At 40.9% G+C, this 24,099-nt stretch overlaps 1 protein-coding gene across 2 annotated transcripts in view; it reads left to right on the forward strand.

The window, feature by feature from the left end:
- Pcsk5 (proprotein convertase subtilisin/kexin type 5) overlaps positions 1–24,099 on the forward strand; it is a 410,777-nt gene that overhangs the window by 23,667 nt on the left and 363,011 nt on the right. For both annotated transcript variants that reach the window (XM_033757658.1, XM_019207714.1), the window contains exon 2: positions 18,891–18,995. In XM_033757658.1, coding sequence (XP_033613549.1) covers positions 18,891–18,995 — 105 coding nt within the window. The remainder of the gene's footprint in view (positions 1–18,890; positions 18,996–24,099) is intronic.

Genomic DNA, 24,099 nt, shown 5'->3' on the forward strand with positions numbered 1-24,099 from the left:
CTCAAGAATTGCTGAGATAAAGATATTAATCCTAAATTTAATCAGGTTGGAGCCGAAACTTCAATAAAAATTTAAAAATATGACTAAATTCAAAGTATGATGTTCTTTATGTTTAGTTTAGCACTGAGTTTAGTGTCAGAAAATCTTGTTTCTACCATTTGCTACTAACACTAATCAGTGAATTTAGTGGGGCCTCATTCTGTTATTTGGCAAAAGGACATAATAATCATTTACTGACTTCACAATCTTCATTCACTCTTTTAGTCTAGAAATTTGTCATGGGCAACTACTATGTACCAGGCACCATGATAGGTGCTGGCAGTGTACCAGAGTCTTAAAAGTCAGTAAGGAAATAAACAGATGAACCAGAAAAGTTACCAGGGAAGATCCCTTAGGAAGTAAAAAAAAGTCTTTGCTTTTGAGGAAATGATGTTTAGCCAAGGTCTAGAAAACGAGGAAGGAATTAGGAACTGGGAAAGACAGACAGATGGGACAGGAGTACAAAGGCTCCGGGGCCTGGGGAAGGAGTGCAGTGAGTTAGCGGGAAGTGTTAGTGAGGGAAGGTGTAGGAGATGATAAATAGAAGCCAGATCTGAAGGCCCCTTGTGAGTAGATCCTTCGTCTTTGTAGAATTAGGAATTTAGAGTCCAAGGATAACCTGTGCAGAGAGTGACAATAAAGCGGGATTCTAAGAGAAGACACTGATGCAAAAACAAAACGAACAAACACACAAAAAACCCCCACTGTATTTGAGGAACTTTTATTGAATCTGATAAAAATAATATTTTTCTACTAAGATATTGGTTGGGATATCAAAACATCTCACTTGTAAAAAAGAAAAGCATGTTCTGGTCTTCACTGTGTGAAAGACTTATTGACGATTTAGATATCATTTTTGGTTCTTACTAAGATCGATGTCTAGATGTCCTCCCAAACTTCACGCACTCAAGATGGGGCTTTTGAAAGGGGATTGGATTAAGGGGCAGTATAGTTAGAAGTGATGTGAGGAGGCAGGGCCGTGAGGGCGAGGCCTGGAGCAGTACATCTCCCTTCCTGTTTCCCTCCTTTCACTCTCTCTTCTTCCTGGATGCTGTGACACCAGCAGGTTTACTCTGCCTAGGCCATTCCACTCTCCAGGCAAGGACAAACTTCTGGAATATAAACATCTTCTTTAAGTTGCAGGCGTTGAGCACTGTGTCCCAGCAGGGAAGAAAGTGACTAAGAGTTCTTTTTATCTGGGAAGTAGAAGCTTAGAATGTGTTGTTGACATAGAGCAGAATGTGGCTCATGGGAATACAAACTTTTAACTTCTAATGGTCGTGATTATTGGTATGCATACCACCTGTGAATTTTTAGTTCTGAAACTTTACTCATGTGCGTATGGAATGAGCTGAGATCTCATCAAGATAGAGCTGAGATTTCATCAAGATAGTCTGTCTCAGATAGCTACACTTCTTTTTGTACTGTGGACATTATTAATGTTTTTATGATCTCCATTTGAACTTGGATAAAACTTCTTGAAATCCAATTCTGTTTTGAATATCTACAGGACTCATAGTATTATAAGAGGATAAATCCTATAAATTAATATAGATTGAACGGACCGTTATGTTACAACTCGATTGCATGAGTCAGGTTGGAGAATGATGGACCTGCATTCTTTTCTGAGTGCTGTCCTGTCAGCCACCTGTGGTAGCTACTTCCTCACCTCTTGAACTGAGTTGGCTGAGCAGGGGGATGACTAGTTTCTGACTCAGGTTGGGATGGATCTCGTAAATGTGAATTTATGCCAGTCTCATTGGTGATGCCAGTGATGTTGGTGCGGTGCTTCTGGTCTCGGGGACAAACTCTGAGAACAGTTGATTTACAGGCTTGTACTTATTCTCTAGACAATTACATTAGGCATGCAGCTAACAGTCTTTATGAGATGTTAAGTCATCTATGGCTTTTCATCTGTGTTTCAAAATTAACAACCATACCATCTTTTAGTTACTTTTCTCATTGCTGAGACAAAATACCTGCTGCCTAAAGGTAAGGGAGGAAATGTTTATTTGGCTCACAGTTTGTAGAGATTTCCGTTCATAGTCAGCCGGCTCCAAGGCTGGTGGCATGGCAGACAGGCATTGCAGAGAAGAAGCATTTCACGGCAGGCAGAAGGTAGCAAAGCAAGCGAGGCACGGCCACAGCTCCTTCCATCCCTCATATCTTATCTAGTCTACTTAGGTCACACGCACACCCTTAGTCCTACCGCCCTCGATCCTAGCATTGCCCCCAAAATCAATTCCAGCATCACACACTCTTAATCCAGACACCCCTGAAAAAGCCCCACCTATGGCCGCATGAGGCTTTGGGAGGACAGCTAGACACAAACTGTAACACCATCCCAATGACGGCATCATTTAGCTTAGTAAGTTGTATTTTGTTGTGACTAAGATGGTCTTGTTAGTGGAATCAAATCTTTCAAGAAAGGCTGACATACTCCATTCATTTCATAAAAGAAAGCTTTATGTATTGTGAATTGTTAGGGCTCCTCTTTGTACGGTGTGCCTTTGTGTGTGGAAGCAGCCATTGCGGCTTTAGGGGAGCTCCTCAATTCAATAAAGCAAACTTCAAAACGTATTGCAATCTCAACAAACAACTTCTTTACTTTTCACTTCTTCATTTGCATGACCTTTCTAATTGGCTCCCTCAAGGAATGGGATTTTCCCTATGGACTTTTCTGTTCTAAATCACATTTATTGAAATATCATTTGCATATAGTATAGTTCACTGTACAATTTGATATTTTGACAAGGCGTACAGTGTTGTATCTACCATCAAAATAACAAAGAAAAGTTCTATTGCCTCAGAACAGTTCCCTATTGCTGCTTTGTGGTCAGCCTATTTTCTAGTTTGTCATGACTTGTCTAGAATGTTCTTGTTTTATAAATATATATACTTTTCTTTTGTTTTTTTACCCATAGTTCCTGCCTTATAATCCTTTCTTATCACCCAGTGCAAGTCATGGGCTGGAATTTCTCTTTTCCATGGTGGATCATGGAAATTCTCATCTCCTGCTTTTCTATCTTGGATCTGATGGAAAAGAAATTCTCCTAACTATTCTTGTCTGATGGTATCTCATAAGAGTCTTATTTCAAAAGAGATCTTGCCCTGTACCCGGGAGGAAGGAATACTGCAAGAGAGGCTAAGCAGAATCTGAACAACAGACCTTGCTGGGTTTCCCCACTCATCCGTCAGTGTTAGATGAGACTTTTTGTCCAATCAAATATCTATAGTGTTGTCTGTGCTTCAATCGTGCTACATAATGGAGTCTCCATAAAAACTAATAGAAGGACAGAGTTCAGAGAGCCTCCAGTTAGCTGAGCAGGTGGTAGTTCTTGGAGGATGATGTGACTGCAGAGGGCATAGACACTCTGTGAGGGTCCCCCAAATCTCATCTCATGAGTCTTTTCATCTATATCCACTTTAATATCCTTCATAACAACCCTCTAAATGTAAGTAAGTGTTTTACCCAGTTCCCTGTGCTCCTGTAGCAAATTAATGGAATCTGAGGATGAGTTTGTAGGAAGTTTGATTTATAGCTGCTTGGTCAGAAACACAGATAAATCAATCTGAGGCTTGTGACTGACCCCTGAATCTTGGGAACTGGTGAATCTTGGAGATTGAGTCCACCACCTGTGAGATCTCCAGGCAGACAGTGTCAGGGTGTAATGAAATCAGGGGAACACCTGGATGGTGTCTGTTGCAGAACTGATTGCTGACTTGCCACTGAGGCAAAATCCCCAAGAACTTCGAGAGAACAGAGGAAAAATATCTTCTTTTTTGTTTTGATTCAGTTACATAAAATATATAATAGTACAGGGTGCAGCCCTATGAGTCGGGCTTCTTTCCTTTGTTAGAATGCATTTGAGATTTGGCCTTGATTAACCCATCACTAGTATGTTAGTCTTTGTGATTAGTAGTGTTCGATTTTATGGATATGCTACTTAGTCTGTTTATTCACCAGTTGGAAAGCTTTGGGTTGTTCCCAGTTTTGGATGATTATGACTATATCTTCTGTAACATTCATGAACACCTGAATTTTTTTTTTGAAACAAGATTTAGCAATGTTTCCCATGCTAGCCTAGAATTCAAGATCTTCATGCCTTAGCCTCCCGAGCACTAGGATTACACTTGTCTTTCATGTATAAGTTTCTGAGTAAATATAAGTTTTTATTCTTCTCTGGGAAAATGTTGAAGAGTAGGCTTTTTTATTTATTCTTGTTGAGCTGGGGATCACACTCATGGCCTGTTGTGCTCTAGGCAGACACTGTACCACAAAGCTAAATCCCCAGTCCTCTGGGTCTTGTAATAAATACTTAATTTTATTAAAAAAAAATAGCCAGATGGTTTTCCAGGTATTCTCCACAGTGACAATCTGTGTTTCACTTAGATCACATCCTCTCCTTATCATCATTTGGTATTACAACTTTTTCTTTCATTTTTGTCTAGTCTGCCACGCATATATCTGTGAGATCATGGGTTAATACAACAGCCCAATAACTGCCCTGGTGGTTGAGCTCAGGTGCTATAAAAATAGGACCCAACCTCACCTTGCTGAGTTGCAGAATTTCCCAGCTAACTCTGCCTGTGAAATAGGGACAACTGAACAGGGCTCCTATGGCAGCCAGTAGCTAAAGTAAGAAGGGAAGGGCTGGAGATTTAGCATCTTGCCTGTCTCTCAAGCACAAGGTCCTGTGTTTTATCCCTGTACCAAAAGGAAAAAAAAAAAAACAAGTAAGAGGGGAGCTTCTCCTCCCATGGGCTTTTCAGACAATGTGAGCAGGCCCTCAACTATGAGGATTCTTGTGTCCTTCAACGCACAGAGTCTTCATTGTGTGTTTTCAGTGCTCACAGCTTCTATATTCTGAATCTTCTCTCTTAAAAAGAAATGGATTATGTAAAATGTTGTGGAGCTCAAAAGAGCCTCTCTTGACTTCTGTATGATAAAATTCTGGACATTTTGAATTGGCTCATTCTAAAGCCATTTTTCCTAAGTTTGTTTTGGTGGTGGGATAAGGTAGCTTTTGAAATAATTAAAGAACAAAGACTCAAACGTACCTATCACATTATGTAATTCTAAAATTCTGTTGAGACTGAAGATGTAGCTAAACCAAGTAGAGCACTTTTAGTACATTCGAGGCCCTGGGTCTGATCCCTAGTGCCACAAAACAAACAACAATAAAAATAAAGTAAAATAAAGTTAGTAAGAAGTTTTTCTCAATTTGTGTTAATTAGTGGATAGGAATACTTGACTGGGGAGCCGCAGTATTCAGGGTAAATTGTTCTGTTTCTGCAGTGTGAGGTAGATTTATTAGAACAGCAGTTATCCACCTTGGCTGCACCATAGAACCACCTAGAAATCTTTTTTAAAGAAAACAGCAATGCCGTGATCTTAACGCAGAAGCTTAAGTTAGAATCTGTGGGGTAGGTGTTGGGGAAAACTCTGCCATAGGTGTTTTTAAAGGAGCTGAGCATGTTGGCATCTGCCTGTAATCTCAGCACTCTGGGAGAGGCTGAGGCAGGAGGATAGAAAGTTTGAGCTCAGCCTGGGCAACAGAGTGACTTAGCGCAAGACCCTGTCTCAAAATAAAAAGTAAGAAGGATGTGGATGTAGCTCAGTGAGAAGACCCTGGGTTCAATCCCCATATAGAGTCTGGGGGGAAGTGAGACTGTGCAATTCTAACGGAAAGCTAGGTTTGAGAATTATTGCACCTAAAAAGGTCTTGTTCCAGGGGCTAATTCTGGCAATATATCCATCTATCAAAATATTTCCTATTTTCTGTTGGTTTCCATAGATATGGAAATGCTTCCGGTTGCTCAGATGATCATGAATGAAAAGAGTGCAGACCCCAAAATAAGTTATGTACACTCTTTCTCAGGATTTCTTAGTCTCTCCATTGTGTATGTGTGTGTGCTTATGTGATTTGTGTTTACAAGGGGGTGGAATACCTTAATTATTAAACAATAACTTATTTTCGATTCTCCAAAATTAATTACAGATGGATTTTCAAAAACCTTAAAAAAATACCTGACTGTCTAACTCACAGTAATAAATATTTTTTACCTAAGGAATATAGCACAAGGGTTATTAACACAGTTATTCATTCCAGACAAAACTGGATTGAAGGGGAAAAAAAGCCTAATCTCATTTCTAGGTTATTTTTAAATAACTGTAAGTTATTTATATACTGTAAGTTGAATGCTGAAGCTAAACTTTCTCTGTAGTGCACAAATATGAAAATTTATTTGAGCACTCTTGGGGGAAATATTCTAATCTAGGAGAGTAGACATAAATTTTACACTTGCAGTTGACACCATGGGGTTAACCAAACAAACTCAGAATATTACCTCCACACTAGCAGAGAGACTTGGTTTTGTTCATTTGATTTGTAATGTCTTTGGGTCAGTGTTTGGCATATAGTACACACTCAGTAAATAAATGAATGTCTGGACGGCTATAAAAACATACAGCAGGATATAGGAAATAAAATTCAGTATTCAGCAAAAGTATACATTTTATCATCTACATTTAGGAGATTAAAGTACAAACGAGTACAACAGGAAATAGGAACAGGAAGTAGGCAAAGGGTTTCTGAGGATTATTTACTTTATCCTGCTAAAAATATTCCAACTTTAAGCTATTTTATCAGAAGTACATTGCGAAGGGAATGGTATCATGGACTCTGTCCTGGCTCCAGCAAAGCAAGGATGAGATGCGTTATGTTCTTAGGCTCCAAGTTTGCTGGTGAGACATCACAGATGTGTGCTTTTTCAGAGGAAGCAACCTGAAAAGGCTTATTCCATGAAGAAATACAAAACAAAACGAATGGGCTACCCACAGAGCAGCAGTCTATGTTTGTAGGAAGAATGGATTCCTGAGTCCTGTGGAGGGAATCAGACAGAAATCCTGTTAAGATCTTTTCCAACTCTGAAAGAGTATGTGATTTGTTTTGAGGCAAATGTCCCCTCCTCCTCCTCCCCTTACCCCCCTCTTTAATTTTGAGAGGGACTCGGAGGTGCTGAGGCTGGGTAGGAACTTGGAATCCTCTTGCCTTAGGCTCATAGAGTGCTAGATTATACTCTTAAGCCACCATGTCCAGCTGATATCCTTTGTAAATAGTGAAGCACACTGTAGAATTTCCCTCTTGAATTTGGGAATGTTTGGTGCTTATGCTATTTGCAGTCTTAGGTTTCCTTGGTGAAATCATTGCATGTTTCTCACTTGCTCAGTACCAGTAGCCAAGAGATTTTCTAATGCCTGTTTTTAAGATGAAGTACAAGCAATCAGGTTCTCCTACACGCTCCACTGACTGGGTGGCTTCTTAATAAAATAACAATTCCTTATATTGGTGAGGATAAAGAGGTGGGATGGGTTGAGTTTTCCCATAGAAACATTCATTGCTACACAAAGCTCTTTAAATAAATTTCAAATAAAATGAAAGTGACTAGAAAATGCGTAGAGTTTTAGAGTTGGACTGACCTGCTTTCAAACCGTACCTGGAACATTTCCTCTCTTGTGGTTGCATTTTAGTCAGCCTTTCCCCCTACTTGGACAAAATATCTGACACCTACAATTTAAAATGAGCAGTTTATTGGCTTACAGTTTCAGAGGGTTCTAGCCATGGTCTGTTGGCTCCAAGGCAGAAATGACATGGTAGTAAGGCCAGGGGAAGGAAAGCTGTTCAAGTCATGGCATCCGGGAAGCAGAGAGAAGGAAGGAGTTAGGGATAAGAACACGCCCTTCCAGGTCAGAACCACAGTGATCCTTCTCCTGCAAAAGGGCCCCTTGTCCTCACAGCACTTTCAGCTCTGTGCTCACCTGTGGATTAACCCACGGATCGTTGCAGTGTCTCTCTCCGTGATCCAGTTGTCTTTCAGCAGCCCCACCCCTAACATGTGAGACTTTTGGTGGATTTTTAGATTTACACTGTAACAGCACATTCCTTAATTTTTGTTTGGAATAAGCTTAGTTTCCCTGTCCATAAAATCAGAGTAATTTTCCTCCTTTGCAAGGTGTTGGGATGATTAGATGTGATTGGAAAAGCATGAAGTGAGTGGTACATTTTATTAGAAATAGCACTACTTAAATGAAAAATAAAAAGGTCAAATGGATATAGTCTCTTTGGGCTCATTAGCTTTCTTTGCATGGGTGTCTGTAGAGGTAGTAGGCCTAGTACCTAGTTTTCTAGAGCTGCTCTAACAAATTACTCCACATTTAGCAGCTTAAAACAATGTAAACTTACTGTTCTGTAGTTCTGGAGGCCAGATGTCCTAACTTGAAACTGAGGTTTCGCGGGTATATTCATTTTGGAGATTGTCGATGAGACTTCATTTCCTCACCTCTTCCAGCTTGGACGGGGCCTTCTGCACCCCTTAGTTTGTGGTCTCTTCATCATCTTCAGAGCCAGCATTGTCAAATCTTCTACTTATTCCTCCATCCATCTCTTTTTCTCTGACCTTCTCTTTATGATCACATCTTCTTGAACTGTGCTGCATTCTCTTTCCTGTATGAGGACCTTGTCATGGTATTAAAGCCCCCAGATACCCAGATAGTCCAATCTAATCTCCTCATCTCCAGCTTCTTGGTTTAATCACATCTGCAACATCCCCACTGCTATGTAAGACAACATAGTCACAGGTTGTGAGGAGTAAGGTGTAGATGCTTCTGGAAACTGTTATGCAGCCTACCATATACCTGCATATATTAGAGATTATGGACCTGAAATCATTGAGGCTATACATATCTCCCTGGGCACACTCATTGTCAAAAAACTGAAATGATCTGACTCAAATTCATGCACTCTAACTCTTACCTGAAGAGTTCAAATACTGATTTGGAGCCTAAAGAAATTTAGGAAGAAATCAAGAGTTTTCTGAATGATTGGTTTGAAACTAAAATCTAAGGAGGATATTTTTGTAAATGGCATGGTATTCTGTGGCCTAGTACCATAGCATCTCCTGATCTTTGTGCCAATATAATGGACTTTTTAAACTTAGAATATGCTGTGAGTCTTGTGACAACTTGAGGTACCACATAGAAACACTAATATTAACTCCTGGGGACACTGGTAGAACTAGGTATGGAGGTTACAGGTTCTTTTTTGGTGTCCCCACAGAGTACAAGACTGAGCTCTGTCTTGCTTGTTCTTGGTGGCGATAGTTGGCAACCCTTTCTGCATCTGGTGAAAGTAGGTGACAGTATCCTTAGAAAACATCCCCTCTATATAGCTCTTCTTTTGTTATCATAAATATCTTAGGGCAGCTATAGTTTTAAATTCATCATTAGAAACCCCTTGTTTTTAACATTTTTAAAAAAGTAGTTAAGGGAGTATACTGTGAAGTTAAATTGCCCAGGGTCAGGCTTGGTGTCACTTTGTAACAGTGGCCCTAGGCAAATACTTAAACTTTGCAAGCTTCTGCTTTCTCCCATGTGAGGACGGGATGGTGACACCTGCTGCATGCTGTCCCAGGGTTGTAGAAGGTCCTGCCTGTCACTTGGTTTGCAATCCATAAATGTTAGCAGTTTATCGAGTCTGTGCATTTCTTTGTGTTCTGATTTTTCAATTAATCCAATACCTTTGTTATAAATATCGCTTTTGTGCAGCGATTTCAAGAAGGTTGATGAAAAAGACTGAGGAATATAAAGGCTGACTTTGGTGATTATGTAGTTGTTATGACAAATTCTTAGTTTAAGATATATTTACCTGAGGTGTTTCAATTTTTCATTTACCATTTATTAAGCAACCTTGTTATATTGGATGTCAGTGGCCTATACAGCAAGGGCTATAAAAGGTGAGCAAGAAACCTGGCTTGAGATTTAAAGGCACTGTTACTTCGAGTTCTTCAAGGCCCCACTGGCTCTTCATTTACTCATTTATGTGACACATTCATTGGAAATGTCTGGTGCCACCACCAGTAGAAGCTAAAGCTAAGCTAACAGTGAAGAAGCCAAAAATCCCTGCCTTTGTGGAACTAACACTCCAGTGGGGGAAGGAAAACAAAAAATGAGACAAAGAGAATGTATGATGTGTTAGGTGTTATAGATGGTGTTACAGAGAAAAATAAATCAGGGCGCAGGCATGCTAAAGAGAATGCAGTTTTCAATTGTGTGTTCAGGCTTTTGAGCAAAAGCCTGAAAGCAGTGAGGATATGAATTAGCAATTTCTAAGCTGGGGTTTTAGCTCAGTGGTTCCACCACCTGCCTTGCAAGCACAGGGTCCAGAGTTCGATCCCTGGTACCAAAAAAAGAGAAAGAATCAGTAATTTCTGGAGGAGCATTACAGGTGGAAGAAGGCAGGTGCAGTGGTTCAAGTTTGCAAGTATTCTTGGTGACCGAGGAAAGAAATCATGACCCCCTTCTTTGAGAATTAGAGTCTGGGACAGAGCACACAATGATAGTTCCTTTACCATTCTCACATCTGAGGAAGTGCTAAGGAAATACCAGGTTTAAGACTTTAATGAAGGGAAAGCAGTATATCTAGGCACTGCCTGTTACCATCTGTGTGAACTAGAAATCAGTTTAATATGTGGAAGTGTGAGGCTTTTGAGTTCGGTCATGGTCATGGAAGTTGGTTGGCAAGAACAATGGTCTTGTGACTTGGCTCTTTACTGCCTCCCTTGAGCAGGAGGGGAGAGGTGAGCTAGAGGATGAATTCCAGCTCCAGGTAACTGTCTCCCTCCATTTTGCAACCTCCACTTCCTTCTCTAGACTACACAGAGATAGCCAGAAATCAGAGAGGGAGATTTGTAACTTTTTTTTGAAATCAGCAGTAATTGAAATATAATTTCCGAACCCCAGTCCCAGCCATTTGTCTAAGTTTGGATGAAAGTGTACACACGCTATCTTGATATACATAGCAACTGACTTCAGGGAGAAAGGACAGCCCTCGTTGGAAGGCTTTGCCAGTTTTGTGTGATGCGAGTACTCTGTGGTTGATGAGGTCCGATCATCACCGTGATACCACTGAACTTAGTATTGGGGGAAGAGGTGGTTGGTTGCATCATTTGTTTTGTGAGGAGCTGGCTCCAGCATAATATGTGCTTACCTTGATGGAGCATCATCATAGTGAAGATAAGGAACATTTCCAATATACTTGTTTAGGTCTCTGTCGGCCAGTCTTCATTCTATACTCAACCTTCTGATTATAGGTGGTTTATGTAGTCTAGTATTTCACATTCAGGGAATTGCAGCATTGTATTTTGAAATTCATTCATTATCATTGCATATATCAGTAATTTGTTTCTGTTGTTAGTATTATCATCATCATCATTATTATTATTTACCAGTGGTTGAACCCAGGGCCTCAGCAATGCTAGGCAAGTGCTATGAAACATCCTAGCCCATTTCTTCTGGTTACCCATTATTGCTCGGTAGCATTTTACAGTATGGACATGCCATAATCTGTGTAGCCAATTACTTATCTCTAGACAGCTTGAGGCTGTTATTTAAGACAGGTGTTCTAAATACTTGTGTATGAGTTTTCTTTAGAAATATATTTTGATTTCTTTTGAGTAAATACCTAGAAAGGAAATACATAGGTCATGAAGAGGATGTATGTTTTATAAGAAATGGCCAAATGATTTCCCAAGTAAGCTGAGCTATTTTACACTCACTTGCACTGTTTGAGAACTTTGATGCTCCACAATTCAATTAAAACTTGGCCTTGTCAGTCCTTTCAGCTTAGCCACCCAAGTGTGTGTGCAGTGTTGTGATTTTATATGTTTGTTGGCTACGTGCATATTTTGTGAAATGTCCATTCAAAGTTTTGCCAGCTTTGGGGGTGAGGTTATTAATTTGTTTGTAGAAGGGAGGTAAATAACTTTTTAAAAATGAGTATAAAATTTAAAGAAATATAAATTGGAGAGAACCGAGGAAAACAAGGTAGAAAGGTAATGCAAGAGAACTAACTGGCAGGCTTATCAGGTGCTGGCAACCTCAAGGCTTCATAAGTGGGTGACCAAGTGTCTTGGTTTGCCTGGGACTATCCCACTTCAGCCCTGAAAAGTCCTGTGCTCCAGGAAATCCCTCAGGCCTGGGCACACTCTCTAGAATTGGCCACAGTACAGAACTGTGTATAAGGGACACACACACTATATACAGGGACACATTTGCCTCAGGAGGTTTTAGCCACAGGCTCAGGTATGGTGATTAGTGGTAAATGGCCACTGGATGGCCACACGACTCTTCATCCAGAGCAAGGCCAAACCCCCTCCCAGCCCCAAGTCAGTAGCTTGCTTGTGATTAAGAGAATTTAGGGACCTTCAGGTCAGATTGTCTCCTGCTGCTGGGAGAAGAATAAAGACAACACTCTCAGGGATTGTTCTTGAAAATTATAAGGACAGTGGATTCATTTATTTTCACTTGTTACAATTTTATGATCAATTGCAATTTTCCCTGGAAGAACTAAAACACTGAACCTTATCAGTCATTTATACCTTAGAATAAAGTAGTTTGCAAGCATACACTTTAGTTTGAGAAAAGATAGTTATAGGAAAGTTCTGGGTACAAGGGAAAGGAGCTACCACTAAGGGTGAAAAAAAATCATAAAAACTTCACAGGATTAGGAATGAAAGATGAAATTCATTGACTTAGTGTTGTGTATAGAGTTGTGTCATTAGGCAGAAAGAATATCTGTGTGTTACTATTCAGAAGAGGAGTGTAAGAGGGGTAAGGGAGAGGAAATTATTCTTTTTTATTTATGTAGTGCTAAGGCAGAGTTTGGGCTTTGATAAGGCAAAGATTGGGCTTTGATCTATTCACTAATGATTTTTATATTTCATACAATCATATTGCTTCTGATGAATCTATAAACTGTCCCTATGTTAGTTATTTATTGTTCCTTATATTAGCCCTTGTTGCTATTTTATGACATAAACACAGTCATATTTTTGTTACATTATCCCAGAAGAGCTAGATGGAATGCCTGCTTATAGATAATGTTACTGCCATGCTTTCATACACTTTCTTTTTAATAACTCCCAAGATGGTACAGTATTTTTCTTCTTAATGTTTATTAAGTATCCTCAGCATGCTCAGTGCTGTTGAAAGAATATAAAAGACACAATTCTTACTAGTAAGGGACATGTATATTAATAGATGAGAGACTTAAATATGTTTCCCATATATTTCTTTTCCTGGAAGGCAATCAGTTATTTTGTTTGGATGAGGCAAAAATAAGTGCACTAATGCACACTATTCTTCTGCTGTGTTTCTACATACAAAACGCGTGCAGCAATGTCTCAAACCAGAGCCCTCAAAAGCCTAACATTGGTACATTAGGTAAAATTAAGCCATTTCTGTGGTAATCATTTGGTAGTACTGTGATTCTCCTTCTAGAAATTTTGAAACACACATAATTGTAAAATATGTGATTTTAGAAATTCAAGGATTTTGACTTTTTAGATATTTAGTTCATCAGTCTTTTCTGAAATCTAATTATGTGCTGAGTTTCATACTGGGACCTGGAATCAAATGGTCAACAAAGCAAGATATGTCCCATCCTCTGGGGCATGCAGCCAAGTGGGATGCGGCACGGAACCAGGATTCTTCCGATCAAAGTGTGGCAACAAGTTCTTATGGTTCTTATGGGAGATGGTGTCATCGATGGTGTTGACCTTGTCTGGAAAGCTTTGGGAGCCTTCCTTCTTGCAGGGAGACAGGGAGGGTGAGAAAGAGGAACTTAGGAGGGGAGGGGAGAAGTCGGGAAAGTGCTGCAGTAGAGGAGTCAATCAGCAGGCACGATGCAGCAGAGGACCAGCAGGAAGCTAGCAGGGCGGGAGTCCAGAGAATGAGAGAGAGTGTTTGAGGTGACGCTGGGGGGACAGGGCTGCCCAGTAACACCGCGCTGTAGGTCCCAGCAGGGTAGTGTTCTTTATTTAGTAGTTCAGCAAAGCATATGGAAGAATTCTTGGCATAGTGTAAGGTGTTTAATATTATTATTCTGATTCACTTTTAAAGTGTACATTATGAAAGAGTATTAAATGTCAACTAACGCTCTTCGAATTCCACAAAAAGATTTTAGGCAGGAGTATGACGTATGATCCAATCTCCAGATTCACATTTTGTAAATATCTTCCAGCTGCTGCGTGGAAAAGAGAGTTGAGATGAGAAGCGGACAGAGGGTCAGCCTTGGCTCACCGGTGCCTACAGCTCATAGCTCAGGACACACAGTGCTCTGGTCTCTGGGTTGTGCACGGTCCAGCCCTTGCATTATTGGGTAGCCATGGGCGTCCCATGGAGAACTGAACCCCTGACTGGGCTAACAGAGGCTGATACATAGCTTAAGAAATCGGTCAAGGGGGCCAGGCTTTTTTTTTTTAATTAAAAAAACTTTTATTAGTACATGTTTGCAGTCCATAATGATTATGTGCCTCGTGGGGAGTTGGTACACAATACCTAGCACATATTAATTCCTCTTTTTAACCCTTTCCCCCATTTCTCTCTGAATTTTTTCCTGTGAGTGTTTGTAACGCGTAATGTTGACAATACTTGCGTGGGGTTGGTTCATGTGCATAGTACCTCCCAGTTCCTTTTTTTCATTTCTTATCCTTTCCTTCCCTCTTCCTTTCCCCTTCCCTCCATGTTTTCATTCCCTTGCCCTTGAGAAAGATTGATTTTCCTACTTCCTATTATCTATCTTTTATTTGCTTTTTTACTTTTACTCTGGGTTTCTCATGTAACAGAAACCATGCGATAGGTAAACCTGTGTTTGATTTCTTTCACTTAATATTATGGTCTCAAAATGCATCCATTTTCCTGCAAGTGACTCAGTTTATCCTTTATGGCAGAGTAGTGCTCTATTGTGTATAAATACCGCATTTTGTCTGTTGATCTGCTGGTGGATATATGGGGCGCTTCTAAGAGTTAGCTCTTATGTGCTTCTATAAATATGGGTGTGCATGTGTCTGTCATATGATGACTTTAAACTCTTTGGGGAAAGATACCTGGAAGGGGAATATCTGCTGGAGTGGAATTTCTAGTTTGAGTTTTTTGAGGAATTCCCTTTCTGATTTCCATAGTGGTTGTACTAGTTTATATTTCCACCCACAGTGTAGCAGGGTTCCTTGACCCTGGGACCCTGCAACCTCACCAGCATTTGTTATTACTTGATTTCGTGATGACGACCATTCTTTCTGGGGTGATGGGATCTCAGTGTTGTTTGGATTTGCATTTCTCTAATGGGCCAGGCTTTCGGAAATGCTCTTTGAAGCCATACCACCCGGTGTCTCCATGAGAGCCACTACTTCTGCCTCCATCAGAAAGCTGAGGAAGGAGGAAGCCGCCCTGTGTTGCCACAGTAGTCCTACCATCTCTTCCCAGCCTACCAACGAGACTGGATGTGTGAAGGGTGTCCAGAGAGGGAGGAAACGGATGCTCAGGCCTCAGCCGCCCTTATCTGCGAACACGTGACTGCCTCCCAGAGCGTGCCTCAGATTTTCCCTGCTTCTCTCTGGTACAATTGGAGTTGTGTCTAGATCCTTCTGTCCAGTTCCAAGAGATGCTCCCTCAGCCTGAAGATGCAGGTGAACATTCACCAGGGATTCACCTGTCATCCCGTCAGTCAATCCTAGCCGCATACCTTTGCGTAGTCTCAGAGGCTTAGCGTGTTCCTTTGTCAGATTACTGCTACTGATCTTGATTTTCCAGGGTTCTTGTGGATCAAGTTAAATGTGACAGCACCTGGAAGCATGACAGGATGTGTGACGCATACTAGACATTTAATAAATGAGGCAGCAGCCAATAAGTGGACATCATCCCACAGCTCGATAGGGAAAAGGGTGAGAGACAGAGACAAGTTGGAGCTCATGGTTGCAGAGATTTGGGACGATGGGTGACTGCGACCATGTACCAGCCACAGGGCCTTTGGGGAGTGCATGTGGCCCCATCTGTGTACATTTGTGTGCTATTTTAGTGGTTTCTTTGTGTTCTTTCATTGTTAATTAGTTTTTTAAATCAAAACTTTGTGCAAGTAAACAATGAAAAATTTCTCTTTCACCTTTACAACTACAAGCACAGGTATAGACTTTTTTTCCTCTGAAACAGTTGGGTCATATTGTTACATGTTTTGCATCTTTATTTTTTTGCTCACATCATTTGGAATACAATCCATTTTCATCATATAGGATTAACTACCTGTTGATGGCAGGTGGTCATTGATAGTCTTTTGCTTTTACCAAGTTGCTGTCACATCCATGAACGTACATAAAGACTCTTCCAAGGAATGCATGTTTAGTTGTAGGAAGGGTGACTCAGAGTGCAGTTTATAATTTTATTGATGTAATCAAATGTCTATTAAGATACTTGTCCCATATTATGCCTTTTTATCATTCTTTTTTTCCCCCCAGTGCTAAGGATCCAGCCCAGAGTCTTTGCACTAAACTACATCTCCACCTTCCCTTTTTTTTGAAATAGGGCCCCACTCACTAAGTTACTCAGTTGGGCTCGAAATGTCAGTCTTCCTACCTGAGCCTCTCAGAATGCTGAAATTACAGGTGTACACCACCACACCCAACTTTTACCAGTCTTGTGTGCATGGGTTTTTTTGCATACATCAGGCCCTATCATGTTTTATCGACCCTTTTGATTTTTGCCAGTGAGATTGGGGAAGTGAGAGATTTTACCTGTGTAGAGCAAGAGAAATCTTGAGCAAGTTGTGCAAGTGGAAGATTAATCAGAAGATAAGAAGTGTGAGAGGCAGGGTTAAATTTAAATGTAGGAAGAAAACTCAAACCTGCTGTTGCTTACTGTATGCTGGGTGCTGACTTCACCAGCCTGTTCACATGTGATTACATTCAGACCTCATAACAACACTAACCCATAAACACCAGTGTCCTCCTTTGCTCTGACACCCACTCTGGCCACTACATCTCCTGTGTCCTTCTCACTTTACCATTGAGAAAACCAAAACCAAAGAGGCTAAATGATTTATCAGAAGTCCCAAATCAAGTCAGGATGAAGCTTCCTTTTTCAGGCTCTTTATATGTTGCCTTAGACTGGGATTTCAGTCTGTTCCCATGGGGCCACACAAGATCTGAATAGGCACAGTCCGAGTTTAATAGTTGAGTTGAATTCATTTTCGTAAGATCAAAGAGGTTCTTGTGGAGTTCAGCAGTCAGAACGTTAACCACAGTGGCATTTTTCACATTGGTGATGATCAATTTTCTGCGCAGTTCTTCCTCGGAGAGTCTATGTTCCATTCCAGAACTGTTATATTTACCCAAGGAACACTTGACAAAAACTGCATGATATGAAAACTCTAACCCTTTTGGGGTTTTAAGGCATTCTTGTAAAAGGTTATGCAGCCACACCCCAGTTCTACCCTTAGCCCTGTGGAACCTGAAAATTGGCTAGTAAGTCCCGCCCTGATCCTCCCGGAGGAGGCTGAGGCCGGCACTTCTGTCCTCTTCCTCATTGTTTGCTGCTCCCTCAGAACCCGCGATTACCGAGATTAGAGGTTTCAGACGGGATTTTTCCACCCTTGTTCCTCACCTGTTTTCAGAGTCCAGGATTTCTGTGTAGGTCAGGGTATTTTTCACTCAAATCCAAAATGTAGAACTTCAGATTCTCTCAGATTTTAGTGATGATCCAACATTCAATCGTGGCCTAAAGTGCCAGTGAAGAGATGATTTATAAGTGGCACAAATATTGGATGAGATGATAGTTGACAATGTGATGAAAAGGAGAGAATTAGAAATAAACCTTCCATCTGGAAAAAATGAACCTGATCCAATAATTTTTTTCCCTTTAATTTAGAAAGCCCAACTTTGGAATTGCACCAACTGGAAAACATCCTCATGATGGTCACTCATTCATGGCAGAGCAATGAGGGTTTTTGGAGAATCAACTGTTTGTTATTCCCAAAGCAAGTACAGACTCAGTGTCAAAGAATGGAGTAGGAATGCTGCAGTGGTCTTAGAGATTAACTGGCCCAGAGTCCAGTTTTATAGGACAGGAAACAGGGCTAGTACATGTGCTGTGTAGCTCTGGTTGGAAGCAGAAGCAAGCTCTCCTGTCTTCATTGCATGGTTCACTTTTCATTCTGTGATCCATATTTTGTAATCTACTGAGAGAATATGGTCCTTTATGAGATTTCGTTCGTTTAGTTTTTCAAGGTGGGCTGAGATTTATTTTCCAAACCATCCTAAACAGACCTATTTTTAACTAAGAAAGAAAGGGAATGAATGAGAAGACTAAAATGTTAAAGGGAAGGATAAGGTAAAGCAATCAAATGATTTTTACACAGGATGCTGAGTTGATAGATGTGTTTTGTTTAGAAATTGCCACTCCACTTTTTATTTTTGCAATAAGTGAAGAAAGGCTGTGCACTTATACCATCTATTAAAGTCAGTAAACTAAGTAGTGTTATCTTTGTGAATGATCAACTGTGTAAGAAGTGTTTCAAATTAACTATATAAATAATCTAACAAGGTCCTTCCTTGCATACTTTTTTTTCAGAACAAACGAAGTGAAATTTTTTTTTATAATCACATAACTATTTGATTTATTTTTCCTCCTTCCCACATTTGGATATACGTTGATATAGAAGTACTTAAAATGCTGCATATAAATTAAACATTAAAAGGGAGATATAGAGAGGCTAAGCTGCCCCATTATAATCTTTGGTTGCTGCAGTCACCGCCTCAAGGACACTCCATTTCATATCACATGTCCTTCTTTTGAGAAGTGATCGCCAAGGTTCAAGTAACATTTAAGCACAGCGGGTGCCTGCATAATTTATGGACCTCTTTTGTTTTGTGTTCTTCTTTTAATGAAAAACAGAAAAATGCAAGACTATTTTCAGATGTTCACGTCTTTCTTTTGTCTTTTCCCTCCCCTCTTGCCTTCACAGATAGGGGCCCTGAAGGACTACTACCACTTCTACCACAGCAGGACGATCAAAAGGTCAGCGCTGTCCAGCAGAGGAACCCACAGTTTCATTTCCATGGAACCAAAGGTAAGAAGAACCAGTTGGGTGGAGCTCAAGAAACACAGCTTCTGCATTTTTCATTGGCGATAACGCGCTAAGAGCGGATGAGCAACGTGATGCTCAGGTGGCTAGAACTGTCATATTATCCATAGGTCCAGTGTATGTACTTCTTTCTCAGAAAAAAAACAAAAAGCAGTGGCTTGATTTTTTTTTTTACTGGTCTACCACTATCGTCTCAGTTGTATAGCAGCCCAGAGATAGCTGTAGGTGCAGGTTACCTATTTGCACATAGTTCTATGAGCTCTGGAGAAGGAGACTTTCTTCTAGAACCCTTCAGTCAGGCTTTGGTTGACCATGAATCCTCATGGCCCTACATTGCATTGCTGGAGACCCCAGGACTAGACCATGTCTAAGACGGGGAACAGGTAAGGGGTAGAAGGCAGCTTCTACTCTTGGAGGCTCCTCCAGGACCTTTCCTGAAGTAAGTCCTCTTAGGTTGCATAGATCATACTCGCCTGGGAGAGCTTAAAAGGAAATATGCATGACAGGTATAGGCACTCCCATTTGAGCAAGATTGGACCGCGGTGACCCGAGAGATGGGAGCTGAGGACAATTAGGGGCAAACTACTAATAGCAGACAGCACAGAATTGAAAGTTGAGTTAAATATCGGTCTTTGTTAATTAAGAAGGACCAAAGGATTGATTTGTAATGGAAATCTAATTGGTCTTTCAGATGTGGCAAGACGAAAAGAGGCCGCTGGGCCAACTTGCCCCGGTTCCTCTGTGTGCCCATGGTGTATTCCTTATTGATTAGAGTATTTTGCCCTCTCACCCATTGTGATTCGGGTTTGCCAGAGGAGCTCATTTTCAATAAATTGGTAAACAAATCCAAACCAGCGTAACAACCTCAGCTAGTAATTCCTCAAAAATTGTATTCCTTAGGCTCCTATTTGAATTACTATGCAAATAGAGTTTGCAGTTTGTATTCTCACCCTTTGTGCCATGGTTTACTTTGTTTACTTTTTCTGTGGAATATTATGACACAGTGCTCGTGATTGTGAAATTGTGTCTTGGTGGTTAGAAAGAGCACATTTCTTTTAGGTCCAAGTGTTCTGTGGGTGCCAGAGACCATCTCTTGGTACTTCCACTTCAGTGGCCTATAGATTGTATTATTTTTTTTGTCCTTGATCGTGATTCAGAATTTATTTTTTCTGGGAAAATTACGTGTTGGAACGGTCTTGAATTACCTACATTTTCAATGCAAAGCCACATTTTTCATCTGCTGAACAACTGTCGTGAACTTTGGTAATTAAAATGATTTTGACTTCCAACTTCATGTGCAAAGGCAATGTGAAATTGAAAGAATGAAGCACTTGCTGCTTTGGAAGTGAGAACAGAACGTAATGCGACATTTTCCTGGTGAAGAATTGACAGAATGTGGAACTATTTCAATTCTCATTGTTATCCTGGGAACCTTGCTTTTCATTTCTTCTTATCTCAGTGCATGAAATAGCTAGTGCACAAGCCAACAGGGACCTTGACCTTGGACCCTGGGATGCATAGTACTTGGCAGGAACACCCCTCTTTTCTCAGTCCAGAGGCACAGAGTCATTTTAGGCCAGCACAGGGGCACATGCTCTATTTCCCTTCCTCTTGAGTGAAAAACGGACCTGTGTTGGGACATAGCATACCCTTTATCCTGGAGCCTTCTGCCCACTGTTTCACTCACTCAGGGCTACACGCTATCAGCCTTGCCACAGATGGGGTCTGCCCACAGTTTCTTTTAGGTACTTATAGTCTATTGGTTCATGGGCCATTCTTGAGTCCCAGGTGTCTGCCAGGCCCTATACTAGGCTCTGGGGATTAATAGGCATAGTGTTTCTTTAAGGGGATCACTGTTGGAGTCTCACACCACAGTTTTCAGGAAAACTCAGGACATTGTGATACTTCGCAATCCTAGGGATGAGTGGAGTAGAGAAGACCAGACGCCCTACATTGTTCCTTTTCCAGTGTCCTCCTCACAAAGCTTAGACTGACTTAGCTTAGTTTTTCTTTTTAAAATAATTTTTAAAAACCTTATTTACACAGAATTTGCAATAACGTGAGAAAGAATTCCTAAATACTTTTCCAAGATTCCTCAAATATGTTCTACATCTTGCCTCACTCACTTGATCTCTTCTTCTCTACCTGTCTACACATACATGCACATACCCAGACACATGCTCACACTCACGTTCACATGTGTATATGTTTTCTCAACATTTGGGAGCAAGTTATAGGCATAATGCTTCTTCAACTATAAATGCTTCCCTGTGTGTTTATTAAAGACAGAGCCATTCTCCTTCATAATCTGAAGTGCATTTCTAACAATCTGGATACTAACATTGATTTGATATTGTCATTAATTTAGAGGCTTTTCATGGTTTTCAGTAGTGTTTTCTCTGGGCCCGGATCAAAATGTTGTTGTCATGTTTCCCAGTGCTGGTTACTCTATCATTCTTCCTTCAGATTTGTCTTTTCCTTGAAGGAGTGTGTCTTAGTTATTTTTCTCATTGCTGAGACAAAAGACCCAACACCCAAAGTTAAAAGTGGAAAGGTTTATTTGGCTTACAGTTCATAGAGGTTTCAGTCTTAAATTGGCTGGCTCCAGCGTGGGGTGTCAGAGGAGAAACAGTTCATGGCTGTGGAAGACAGCAAAAATCAACAAGAAATCTTAACAGTCTTCCCCTGCCCCCTTTGTCATATTCAGACTATCTAGAGCAAGCAGCACTCACACCCTCAGTTCTAGTGCCCTTGGGCCTAGCATTGCACTGTGAATCAATCATACACTCTAGATTCACTCGCCTCCAAAATAGCCTATGACCGCATGAAGCTTTGGGGGAACATCTAGTCACAAACAGTAACAAGGAGTTAGAAATATTTCAAAAAATACGAGACCAGTCACTTTGTAGACTATGTTTCAAATTGAGTTTATCTGTTTTCTCCCAGTTAGATCTACATTCGCTAAGAACACTTTTGGCAAGAACACCAAAGAACGGAGGTCCTCCTCTTGGTGTCACGTGGATGGCACAGGTTGTTGGTTTTAACTTTGATCGCAAGGTTAGGATGGTGGCTTCAGCTTTCTCTTCTTTAAAATTACTGTTTTCCTCTTTTTAATGACTTTCTATGACCCACATGGTGTAGGGTCTGAAGCTAGGGAGAGCAGTGGGAGATGAAGAAAAATGAAAACACCAGGATTATGCTTGAAAGCTGGGACCAGGTGGAGCCATAGCCTGTCGGGGAGCTAATGACTGCTGCAGCCCAGGGCATTCTTTATTCATAGTATAAGATGAACAGGAAGATAAGGCAGGGTAAATAGTTCTGCGTGGCCTAGGCGGAACGTAGTGTGACTGTTTTGTGACTGGGGAATGCACAGAAAGGGAACAAGAAAGCACACGTAATCTGTCTCTTGGGGCTGTGCCTTCCAGGGCCTACAATCTCAGTCAAACAGACACAGTCTTTGACTAGTCTATGGAGGAGAAAGGGAGTAGGGTGGAAGTGAGGGGCCATTCTCCCTAGCCCCACAGCAGTAACTGATGATATAAAAGCATTTTGTGGGAGATACTTAAAGACTCTGTGTACAAGTCCATGTTTGATTGCTGCAAAGAAATACCTGAAGGCCTAAAGTATGGACAGCAGAATACCAGCTCTAGTGTGAGCTTCCCTGATTGTGTCAGCCCGTGGAAGACGGCATCACGGTGGGCCCGTATGGGAGACAGAGATAGCACATGGCAAAGTGGAAATCAGAAACCGGGGCAGTCCTACATTTTTATAAAAAATCTTCTCCAGTGGGAACTGTCCTGGGTCTTTCGATAACTACCTTACTCTCCTGAAGACAGTACCCCAGTGACCTTGTGACTGACCTCCACTAGACCCCACTCCTTAGAGGTTCCAGTACCTCTTAATAGCCCCACCCTGGAACACGTGAACTCTTGTGGACAAATTGCATCCAAGCCATAGCACTATGTAAATTTCCACAAGCTTATTTCATTCCGAGTTAACCTCATTGAGAATATGCAGCAAGTGCTGGTGTGGTTTGCATTCCTGGGCATGTCTCTTTTACTTTAATCTTGGGTGTGTGTGGTGGGTGATGTATGTGCCAGAGTAGAGGCACTTTTGTGGGTTGGGACCATGTGAAATGGCTTTGTGGAAAACACTGGTGATGTGACCTTGAAATTATTTTTTACCACCACCTTCTCAAAAAAGGAAAGCAGACGGGTGAATTGCAGGGAATGCAGTCACTAAACGGATCCTGGCTTTTATATACTCTACTAAATTACATGGCTACTTTTTTTCCTTGCTTTTGATTTTACATAGAGAGTTCCAAAGAAAGAAATGAAGAAGTAGCAGCAGCAACATCACCAGAACAACCCTCTTGATGCTAAGTGCTGTGGTCATTTGGGCACATGAGCCCAGAGCACTAGAATAGCCTTGATGTCCATTATGTTGTGATTAACATTTTAAATGACAGGGATTCACAGACCTCTGAGATGGCAACACTAGTACAGTAATGACAGGTTTTTTGTTTGTTTGTTTTTGGTACTGGGGATCGAACTCAGGACCTTGCACTTACAAGGCAGGTGGAAGCACTGCTGAGCTAAATTCCCAGCCCAATGACAGTTTTACAAAGAGTGTTGCTGCAATTTACAGTAGCTGAGCCAATAAAATTTCTGTGCTTCCGGTCCATCTCTTTCTTTTCTCCTGACTAGCTTCTCTCCAAGAGATCAAAGCAAAATTAGTTCATATTCTGAAAGCCTCAGACATTTTGGTTGCAGACAATTCCCCAAATCTAGGACAACATCACCCTGTGCTATGATTCAGGGGACTTTCTTTGTAATTCATCCTAGGCCAGCCTGTTTTGTCGTAGGGATAAATCCAGCTGTATATCTCACTTATGGAAAAGCTACTCATGAAGTAATACTGTCCTTAGGATTAAAGTTGGTGTAGCCTTACCTCTTCCCTAGCCAACATTGGTAGTCTCCTTCATCCCACTAAAAACAACATTTTCTTTTCAGATTTGTTTGAACATGTCCAGCCACAGGGAGCTCACTACCAGATAGGACAAACATTTTTATATCTGAAGAGATTTAAC

Source organism: Fukomys damarensis, unplaced genomic scaffold (genome assembly GCF_012274545.1).
Source record: "Fukomys damarensis isolate Sample0158 unplaced genomic scaffold, DMR_v1.0_HiC HiC_scaffold_31, whole genome shotgun sequence".
In the NCBI taxonomy this organism is placed as follows: domain Eukaryota; kingdom Metazoa; phylum Chordata; class Mammalia; order Rodentia; family Bathyergidae; genus Fukomys; species Fukomys damarensis.